The 11456-nt window shown below is 35.5% G+C and overlaps 1 protein-coding gene across 4 annotated transcripts; it reads left to right on the forward strand.

Annotated features, from left to right (window-relative positions):
- The first annotated feature begins 949 nt into the window (after nucleotides 1-949).
- Nucleotides 950-11191, forward strand: LOC110868098 (protein CYCLOPS). 4 transcript variants are annotated; one of them, XM_022117177.2, is made up of 8 exons: nucleotides 950-1426; nucleotides 5006-5082; nucleotides 8167-8342; nucleotides 8592-8640; nucleotides 8717-8769; nucleotides 9120-9206; nucleotides 9872-9971; nucleotides 10135-11027. In XM_022117177.2, exons 2-8 carry the CDS (start codon nucleotides 5080-5082, stop codon nucleotides 10138-10140), a joined length of 474 nt encoding a protein of 157 aa, XP_021972869.1. In that variant the 5' UTR covers nucleotides 950-1426; nucleotides 5006-5079; the 3' UTR covers nucleotides 10141-11027. The 4 variants fall into 4 exon arrangements, with proteins under 4 accessions (XP_021972869.1, XP_021972870.1, XP_021972872.1 ...); XM_022117178.2 differs by having other exon boundaries at nucleotides 8167-8300; XM_022117180.2 differs by lacking the exon at nucleotides 5006-5082 and having other exon boundaries at nucleotides 8167-8300; nucleotides 10135-11191.
- The last annotated feature ends 265 nt before the right edge of the window (nucleotides 11192-11456 follow it).

The following is an 11456-nucleotide window of genomic DNA, read 5'->3' on the forward strand; positions in this document are numbered from 1 at the left end:
ATTATTGTAACAATACCTAGCTTATCATATAACACTAATTCATATATTCATATATATGTATTAATTGTCTATATAATTGTCTATATATTGAAAACGAAACGGAATGAATAGTATTTATAAAATATTATAACATAATAAAGTTTTAATATTATAGCTATTTTCTTTACTTTTTAAGCTTTATAGGTTTAGTGTTAACTAGTACTTGTATCGAAAATACCAGTTCGTTATCGGTACATGAAGGTACAAACCAGCATCAGCCTGATACATAAAATGCCAAAAGTCGATACTGGATTGAGTTTGATAGCCTTTTAGTTCGATAAGTTTGGCCTGATACATAAAATGCCAAAAGTCGATACTGGATTGAGTTTGATAGCCTTTTAGTTCGATAAGTTTGGTACTGCTACCCAGTATCATCTGCTCATCCCTGATCACAGATACCGTACGAATAACAACGGTATCGTACAACTTTTTTTTTGTTTTAGGCGTAGGGATGAGCTCGGTGCCAACTGATACCCCGGTTACGGTATCAGTATATGAAGATAAAAATCGGTAGCGAACCGGTACCAGGAACGTCAAACGTCAGTACCGAACTGGTACTTAGGTTCTTTCGGTTCAGGAAATTCGGTACCGGTACCCATTACTATTTGCTCATCTCTGACTACTGGTTTCTACCGAACAACATCATTACCATACAACTTTTTTAGTTGATTTTCTTTCGGTTATTTTTAGTGTTTTTTTCTACATTTTCTTTTTATTCTTGTCAGCGGTTCCGTGTGCAACACGCTCGTAGTGATTTCAAACACATATAAACACAGACTAAATAACAAAATAAGTTTGCCGCAACGCGGCAAATGTTTTTATAACTAATTTACATTTACATTTACATTTACATTTACATTTACAACATAACTGATGAACAGTGTCTACAGTTGCCATTTAACTGACGGCGTTAGTATATTGATCTCTGATTCTTGAAAGGAATTGGGCTCTCATCTCTCTCTGTAACATCTTCTTCGAACCCTACCAAATCACCATCATCTTCACTCTCATCCACATCGTTAACCACCGCTCACTCCGTTCTCACCCACCATGGCTTCCCAATCGGTCTTTTAACACTAACGGCGTCATCATATTCACCAAATTTGCTCTAAAACCTAACTGTCAGTTGAAACTGAACCTGCTGTATTCACCAAATCGATTGATCAGAACCAGAATTGTACAGAATGGGAGGGTGTTTTTCCGACGTCAGCGGAGGAAAAGAGGCCGTCGGCGGTGACGGTGGTGGTGCTGTGGTCATAGCCTACAATATCAAAGAGGTCTGAGTAGCAACGTGGTTGTTAGTTCATCCAGTACGGCGGTAACGGATGAGGCTGCTGATCACTTCTATCTGTCCAAAGGTCTTCAACCGCTATACACTCGAATTGAGGTATATCAATTTCTGCTGTTAGTTAGGTTACGGTTTGATTTAATGTGTTTAAACAGTAGAAATGGAAACAGTTAGGTTAATTTTATAGATATGTCTGCAATTGGTGTGTTAGGATGTGATTTGACAGTAATAACTTGAAATTCATGATAATGATTCTTTCTTTCTACACTTGAAAACCTTACATCAGAGAGCTACCTAAAACTGTTGATACTAAGCTGTGTGGAGGAACATACGCAAGGCGTGCCTCTTTCTTCGGTTGCAGGGGAAGTGAGTGATTTGGTTTGCCTATGTGCCACAAGCATATGCAAGCTGCACCCCTTTCATTAGGCGTATGTGCGGTGAGGGTGATGTGTACGAATTTGGGAGATTAGTTCATAACTTCATACTTTCATTCCTATCTAGAACATACATACTTGCCTATTTATAGGCTTACCCTGCTACTAATTACTAAAGCCCGAATACCACTAACAGTTACCATCTAACTATTACATTGACGCATCAAAAGGTAATTCAATAGTACTACTAACTACTAATCCACGTTGCTTTGGATAGCATGTGTGGATGTGCATACATCAACCCCCCCTCCTATGACTCCTTGTCCGCAAGTTGGGATTCTGAATGCGCCACTTGGTTCTTCGGATGACATTGAGGTGTAACAAAGAGCCATCGCAGAGGGCCAAGTACAACTGTCGTGGCGGTGGTCCCTGGTCGGCTTGACTAATTCGATTTTAGCAGCGCGGATGGCTATGGTGGCAACATATGAATTGTTGTGGAAATAGTTGGAATAAGGATGAAATTGGCAATGAAGGAAAGTGAGGAGCGACAAAGGATTCATTGGGTGTGGGGGAGTTTGGAGAAGAAGTTGTGTTTTGGCTATGGAAGGGAGAAGAAGTTGTGTTCCAGCTTTGGGAGTCCCGGATCGGAGAAGGAGGCGTGTGCGTGTTTGGGCTATGGGATGCCCGAAGAGCTTGAAGCTCAGTTATGCATGTAGAGTTGGTGTTGCGTTGCTCCAAGGCTTGCTCCGTACACTCACTGGTGGAATTTGTCCTCAATTTTATTATACTTCCATCCATGGCCGGCCCTGAGAATTCGTGCACCCTGTTCGAGCTCGAAAAAATGTGCCTCTAGCCCTTAACGAAATTGGGTATTTGGCTCACTAAAGGTCTAAACCTAATGCCAAAGGGGTTAATAACTAATCTAAACCATAAGAATTGTTTTGTAAGGGGGCCTATGTTGGTGTTTGTATGGATGTACCCGATTAAAAAGGTATTTTACATATACATATCGGGTTTTTTTCATAAAAATCGTGCCCTGGCCGGTGGTCCTCCCCGTCCACCCCCAGGGCCGGCCATGCTTCCATCCCTATCTAGAACATAACGTATTTGCCTGTTTATTTCATTCCATAGATCATTTGCTTTTTACCATTCACTTATTAGACATTATCAAAGTTTTCTTCTATTGTTTTATTTTGTTATATAGTATATTCTATTACTCAACTGCTTTTAAGTTGCAAGGTTCTGAACTATGGTGACCGAAATGAAATATCACTGTTTGTACATTACTAGGCGGAGGTTAAATCATTGGACCTTTTATGCTATGTTGAAGAATATTTCGGTAACGTCATTTGTTTAGTAGATTATAAGTCAGCTGTCAACCTGACTTTGGTTTCGATACCTGCAAGCACCATAACATGATGGCGTTTGGTGGTTTCTGGGATGTTTTTTTTGAAAAGAGGTTTCTGGGATGTAATATAGAAAATTCTAGGTGCTTTTTGTTTGTTACCCTATTGCTTGATTAGGACCTTTTTGTTTTCATATTCAAAAGGTACAACATATACACTGTTATCTGATATCAGATTAATAGGAGATGTTGCCCCAGAGAATGTAGACGTTATTTCATCAAACTGAGCATGTCAAGTTCTATAAATTCAGGAAGTAGCTCGTATATGTATTAATTTGAAACATATGGATGAATAGTGCTACAGTAATTTTTCTTTTTTTCTTTTTTTTTTTTTTATCTTTGACTTTATCTTTTTGTTTTTTTTTTTACTTTTAACCTTTAACTTTCAGTGTTAACTCTTACGACCTCTTAACTTTCTAAATACTTTTTAACAGAGTTTTACATCTTTATTTTATTTACGTGTCGATATAAACTTAAGTTGATTTACGTTTCGACATAATTTTTTTTTTGTTTTTTCTCAACTTTTAGTATTCACACTGACAACCCTTTAACTTTCTAAATACTTTTGTAGTCGGTTCTTTTTTTTTCTTTTTCTTTTTTGTCTTTTTTTTTTCTTTTTTTTTACTTTTAACCTTGACTCTTACAACATTTTAACTTTCTAAATGCTTTTAATCAACTTTTACGTCTTTATTTTTATTTACGTGTCGATATAAACTTAAGTTGACTTACATTTCAACATAATTTTTTTTTATTTTCTCAACTTTTAGCATTGACACTGGCAACCCTTTAACTTTCTAACTACTTTTGTAATCGAGTTTTCCGGTCGATGTAAAACACGTGTCGACATACTTTTGTACTACTTACGACGACTTTATTTTGTAAGTTTTCTCTTTGGACTGCTATATCGGATCAAAAATCGGGTCGCCCTGCCGCGAAGCGCGGCTGTAACCCACTAGTTCTCAGTTATTCTATTCCCATCCGTACCAGCAATTACCAATAAAATAAAATAAAAATCTCAATTAGTCGAAGATGAATTTAGGCCAATAAATACGAAATTTGAAACTAATACAATAAAGACTGCTTGCTTTACAAGTCTAAAGAAGAAAAAAAAAGACAAATCCACTTACCACTACCAATTTATTTTATAAAAAGATGAAAACCATTAGCTACCAAACAGACGTCTTTCTAATATTTAAAATTCTACAACATTTTTTTCATGTGAGTTCTTTAATAAAAGTAAAATCTGGATCCTGTACAAGAAACCAAGCTCATACGAACTATTCTTGAGAAGTTTAGCCATTGATCTGTCAAGATCGATCACTCAAAACAAGGCAATGATATTTTTCCTAAATCTTAGGTTCAAACAATTTAGAAACAAATAAAGATATGGTATTCTAGTCCTTTCCCACTTAAACCCTTTTCCCCTTTAATTTTCAAACGGCTATAACTTTTTTTAATACATTAATATTAAAAAAAATATATATAACATATTAACGAACATTTCATTCTCTTTAATTCGAGCAGTCTATTGCTATAGTTTTCTTAAAAAAATTACATGATTTTGAATACCCATTACCTGATTACGTGATTTTGAATACCCATTACGTGATTACGTGATTTTGAATACCCAGCATATGACTACGTGATTTAAATACCAATTACGTGATTACGAATACCCATTACGTGATTACGTAATTTCATTATAGTATGTCCACACTAAGTGATTACGTAATTAATAATAGTTGACTATGTATTATTACGTGACTACGTGATTTTGAATATCCATTTCGTGATTACGTGGTTTCATTATAATATTTTATATGAAACCACACTGAGTGATTACGTAAAAACAAAAACATGCAATACATAATATTTCATATCAAATATCTAATATTTCAGGTCTAATCAAATATTAAGTAAAAATTATATACGGTTAACAAGATGAGGACAGTGGCGAGTCGGCGACCGATCAGATGGTATGTTGTTCGATTGTTTTCTTTTGTTTAATAAATAACAATTTTGATAAATGGTGATTTCGGTAAACAAGAATTTTGATTGAAGTTGGTATATTGGTGCTTTTAATAAACAACAATTTTGATTATATTTTGATTGATGTTAGTATATGGGTGCTTTCGATAAACAACAATTTCGATTATTATTTTTTTTGTTGGTGACGATTAGATGAGATAACTCAAGAAAAGGTGAGGAGTTTTTGGTCAATTTTAAACATTCCGTTAGAATGCTGAACAATCCATTAGGAAGTAGAAGGAAAGTGAATTACATCAATTGAATTTGAATGAAAGTTTCCTAAATGATCAACCAAACAAGATTTTGAATGAAAACTTTTCCAACTCCAATTCCAAAAAAATTCGCAAACCAAATGACCTAATATTTAGAGTTAATTACATAGTTAGTCCTTGTGGTTTGCACAAAATAACATACTTAGGTACTAATAGTTTAAAATCACCTTCTAGGGTATTAACATTTCATTTTGTAACGTTTGGAGGTATTAACTTCTAGGGTATTAACCTAGTTGGTCCATGTGGTTTGCACAAAATAACATACTTAGGTACTAATTGAATGTGATTTTAAACTACAAATAACGTTAATACCTCCAAACGTTACAAAATGAAAAGTTAATACCCTAGAATGTGATTTTAAACTATTAGTACCTAACTATTTTATTTTGTGCAAACCACAGGGACTAACTATGTAATTAACTCCAATATTTATATATATTCTTTTTGGATAATATGTTATATGCCAGAAAAAAAAGTTTCATTTAAGAGTAAACTGTCATTTTGGTCCCTGTGGTTTGGACACTTTTGCCATTTTAGTCCAAATCTCAAATTTTTACATCTGGGTCCCTGTGGTTTGCATTTTGTTGCCATTTTAGTCCAAAATCCAAAAACCCTCTATTTTGACTGTTGAAAACTGATTATTTTGTCCTTTAGTGCAGGGGCATTTTGGTCCATGTTAATTTATTATAACATTTTAATAATTAATAACATCATCTTCAAGAACATCATCATCAAAACCCAGAAAATCCAGAAAATCAAGAACATCATCTTCAAGAAAATCAAGAACCCAGAAAATCAAGAACATCATCTTCAAGAACATCATCAAAACCCAGACATCGTTCATCTTCAAACATCATCATCAAAACCCAGAAAATAGACAAAAATCAGCAAACGATTTCTAAACAAAAACAAATAGACAAAAAACACAAGATGAATTACCATTCTCCTTCTCATTAATCTCTCCAGAGCTCACATCCGACGATTTCTGAACAAAATCCGATTCGAACCAACTAGTTCAGTACAAATCTCACTTCGTTTAACTAGAATGAAAGTAGCTGAGAGTAAATTGATCATTAGAACTACTTACATCCATTGTATTTGTGAAGAATTTGAAGATGAACATCATCAAAACCAGGAGATCGTTCATCTTCAAGAACATCTAAAACCCAGAAATCAAGAACATCGCAACCACCACACGCTTCCACCATTACCATCACCCCCAGCCACCATCCCGCACCAACAACCCCGCACCACCACCACACCGGCAGATCTGAACCACCATCTCTCACGGCGCACCACCACGCCAACATATCTGAAACAAGCACCATCCCCCCACCACATTCTGCACTGTAGAGAGAGAGAGAGAGAGAGAGAGAGAGAGAGAGAGAGAGGGAGGGAGAGAGGGAGGGAGAGAGGGAGGGAGGGAGGGAGGGAGGGAGGGGGGGAGGGGGGGAGGGGGGGAGGGGGGGAGGGAGAGGGAGGGAGGGGGGGAGGGGGGGAGGGGGGGAGAGAGAGAGAGAGAGAGAGAGAGAGAGAGAGAGATGACGGTGGTGGATCTGAGTTTCGGTAGGGTTTCGATGACGATGACGATGGTGGCGGTGGTGGTGGTGCTATAGAGAGAGAGAAGAACGAGAGAGGGAGGAGGTGGCGGTGGTGGTGCTATAGAGAGAGAGATAAGAGAGAGAGAGAGAGAGCTGATTTTGGGGATGATGATGATTTTTTGGGTTTTATTGTTAAAAAAAAGAGTAAACTACCCCTACAACAAATGAAATTTAAAATATGACCAAAATGCCCCTGCACTAAAGGACAAAATAATCAGTTTTCAACAGTCAAAATAGAGGGTTTTTGTATTTTGGACTAAAATGGCAACAAAATGCAAACCACAGGGACCCAGATGTAAAAAGTTTGAGATTTGAACTAAAATGGCAAAAATGCCCAAACCACAGGGACCAAAATGACAGTTTACTCTTCATTTAAAGAATAAACATAATAGTTATTTATTTTTCTATATATGTTAATACACCAGAAAACAAAAAAGTTTCATTTAAGAATTCAAAGAAAAAACATAATAGTAATATTAAAGTGATGATATTTTATTTGACCCGTATGTAACTAATTATATATATATATGGATCCCATTAAGTCTAACCACCATCCAAATCGATATCCACCATCGGATCATGCTGAGATGAAATCTCAGCCGTTTAAACTCACAAAAAAATAACCGCTCTAATGAGGGTTCAGGGCGGTTATTGGCAGTTTTCATGCTGGTGGTTTTGCTCCGCATTTTTCTGCCCCTTAATTTTAACTTCTTTGTGGCGGTTCATAACAGTTTAGCCAGTTTTCATCATCGCCCAACTCCCATGCCCACTCTCCTCTTAATTCCTTGCAACACTGTCGCTCCCAACTCCCCACTCTCTCCGTAATTGCAGGTCCACTTCTTCTAACCAGCCATAAAACTATCGTCCCATATCCGCAATCCGAATCTCCAAATCAAAACGCAGAACCTCGACTCTTTCATTTTCGTCTCCTTCATGCCATAGGTCCCTCTCTGCAATTTGTGGTTCGTCATGGAGTAAAATTAGGTTTGATGCGTCACTTTCAAAATGCAATTGCATCTTTGCGCTGGTGATTGTGTATGTGTTTATGTTGATTTAGAGGTCACCTTCATCTAAATAGTATACATTTTTATCTATGTAAGTGGTTTTGAAGATATTGTTTATATTTTAGGGCTAATCTTTATATTTTCCATTGAATTAGGGTCTAGTGTTTGTAAATGGTGGCTCTAACCAACAATTGGCGTTTGTGATGCATCACCCCTACCAAGAGAATCCACGTTCCAAGCACCAGTTGACATCGGCGAAAATTTGTGTTCTACAATTCTTTTGTTCCAGGTATCATACAATTCTTCAAGACTTAAACGTTCATTCATTCAGGTATTATGCTCTGATTTCTACTAATCTGACATGATTTTTTTATTTAAAGTTCAATCGATTAGTTTCATTTATAATCTTGATTAACAAATTGATTTTTGTGGTTCAGCTTTGTTAAGTTGATCTTGATTATTTTACTTTAGAGAATGTGTAAACCCACACCGCAATATTAACATAACACAGGGACAAGCTGTGTAATTTACTCTTTAAATTCTGTACAAAATATTGATTTCATGTTTTACATGTAATCAGGAATCCTGCAGAAAAGGGATTGCAGGGTAGAAATTTATACCTGGCTAAGGTTCGTTGTATTGAGAATATTCATGCATATTGATCAACGACTATTGGCATGATCTCATATCTCACTTTTCGTGCAGGCATGGTTTAATAGTTCCCAACCAATGGCGAGAAGTTGTTCATCAGAATTAAGGTAATAACAGGTACATGTTGAAATTTGTTGGGTCATATTGACCTCAAACACATTGTCCAAAACACAATGTGTTTTTGAAACAATCCGCTTGTCTCATACAATTACAGATTTATATTATTTTCACAAATAATTTAATGTGATGTAAAACTTTTATGTATTAATAAAATAATTTGGGCTTCCTGTATATATAGAAATGAGAGCGTGAAAGATGTCACGCGTTCAGATAAGTATCGAACTGATTTTGTCCATGGTTTTACACACATATACATATAGACGTACATACAACGTTTTGCAGGTTGAAATCAATTTTTAACGATTTAATTACTATTTAGATTTTGAACTTTATTTAGGTTGCAGGAGCTATTGTTATATTTGAGGTGCAAAGAAGTGCTAGATCAGAAGTTGAAAAAAAAGAAATCCGTAAGCGTAAAATTAAGGTAAAATTTAACCTTTTTTCCTTTATGCTAATAGTTTCAAGATCTCATATATTATGAAGTGCTATCTTTGCGTTCAACATGAAAATATGCAGTAATATAGCACCAAGTGAATTCAAAACGGGACTATTTTGAGTTTTTTAATTGAATTTAAAACTATGTGAATCATGTTTTCTATGTTTTCTAACTGTTAACTTTATTACAATTGAGGAATAACTTTTCCTTATAGTGTATTTGAGCTTCCCGTTAGCACGGTGTGTGCTTTTTCTATAAATGGGTCAAGTTTTCATTTCTAATAAGCGGTCGAGGAAGCTACTTTAATTAACATGTATAACTCATCACTTTTAGTAAACGAGACAAAATTAACATGTATAACTCATCACTTTTAGTAAACGGGACAAATTCTCCATTTTTAGCGACCTGGTCAAAATTACCATTTTAGTAAACAGGTAAAAATTATTGTTTTTAGTAAACGGGTCAAACATGTAATTTTTAGCGAACAGGTCAAATATTTCATTTTTAATTGAATGGGTCAAAATTACCATCTCTGATAACTAAACTGTGGAATTCTAAGTACGTTTTTCAGTTATTTTATGGAATTTGTGTTGTGTTGGATAAAAGATTAAATCTTGATTGATGACTCGCCAGTATATTTTTGTAAACTTCAGGCTCTCTCATTCCGTCCCATTTGAGAAAATGATAGTTCTTGATCTATTTGCTGATGTAAATCATCATCTCAATTTTATGGCGCGGTGCCCTCTATACATGGTAACACCATCATCCAAGTATAAATCACTTTTAGAATACAAGTTATTCAATTGTTTGTAGATTACATTCTATTTTGCGATTTATATATAAACGATACACAAAGTCACGGGTGAGAGGGTGGAAATTAGCTTTAAAGGAATTGTCATGACTTTAATTTTGTCAGGTTTGAGGAACACCACGGAACAACACTCAAAATGGCCCTGCTATCCACCAGTGCTTCATGAGCCAAAATTCGGCGTAGTGGGTACATCATATGACCAAAATTCGGCCACTCATGTTGGGTGAACGGAGATGAAGTAAAAAAGTTACAAATAACGGTGATGGAAATTGGCAATGTGACAGGATTCATCAGACAGTTAATGAAAACTAAACAAATATTCTTTAGTTACAAAATACAAGACTAAACTGGTTTAACATGGCAACTGCATTTCAAGAAACGAGGGAGGACATAATGGGAATTTCTGCCAAATATCTGTATTAAATAAAAGAGCAAGACGAAGAGAGATTTACATAATTGTAAGGAATGTTATTTATAATAAGTATAATTTAAGTTAAAGGTTAAAGAAGAGAGCTTCGTCGATGAAGTTAAACAACGTGTGAAGTCAAATGTTCTTAAAGTCGAGAAGATAAAAGCTTCATCAAAAACCAACTTTCTTCTCGATATGCTTAAAAAGGAGGACCCAAAGATTATTATCCCAATTGCTGCATCAGCACCTATGGGAATTAATATGTTGGTTCTAGGCATGGTGTTAGCTGCAACAAGTGTGGTGGTATGGGTCATAATAGCTCTATGAATTATCCAAGTGCGGTAAATGGTTTAGTTGGACGATTTAACAATATGCCTTCTACATGTGGAAATATATGCATTGGGCTAAAGATTATCCTGGAGTGACTAATGTCTCTAAAGCTTATGGTGGAGAAGATGTGTCACTGGGAAGATATGAGATTGCTTCTGGTCAGTATGTTGGTGGTTATTGACTTTGAGGTTTAAACTCACATTACACACGCTAATAATGTAAATAGTGCTTTATTAGTGAAATTTTCCTCTTATAATTACAGGTTTATTGTCTATTTTTGATGTGTAAGTTTGTTGAGACGACTATATATTGCAGATTCTTGTAGCAATAGAAGGCCAGTTGTCTCAGTTTTGGGTTTGACTTTCATATCTTTGATTCGTTTAGTTATGTGTCAATGGGCCAAATAGTTTAGTTTGAGACGAATCATTTTTAGTTATGTATCAATGGTTGGATTGAATTGATGTTTGAATTACTTTCATACCAATACACTATTTGAAACAACTAATGTTTTCTCTAGGGTGAACGCAAAGAAAATAATACTTGTGTTACTATGACATTAAAATACCCCCGTCCACCGGACGGGTATTAAACTAGTTTTATTTATTCAAATTAGCTTGAATTCATTTACATCCAATGTGGGCCGTTAACCAAACCATTTTTACGATATTCAAACTTTTCAAATCGTTTA

This window comes from Helianthus annuus, chromosome 7, assembly GCF_002127325.2.
Source record: "Helianthus annuus cultivar XRQ/B chromosome 7, HanXRQr2.0-SUNRISE, whole genome shotgun sequence".
In the NCBI taxonomy this organism is placed as follows: domain Eukaryota; kingdom Viridiplantae; phylum Streptophyta; class Magnoliopsida; order Asterales; family Asteraceae; genus Helianthus; species Helianthus annuus.

Coding starts and splice junctions, on each gene's coding strand:
- LOC110868098 (XM_022117177.2), top strand. Junction 8,641..8,716: donor GAAATTTATACCTGGCTAAG/GTTCGTTGTATT, acceptor CTTTTCGTGCAG/GCATGGTTTAATAGTTCCCA. Junction 9,207..9,871: donor TCCGTAAGCGTAAAATTAAG/GTAAAATTTAAC, acceptor TGTAAACTTCAG/GCTCTCTCATTCCGTCCCAT.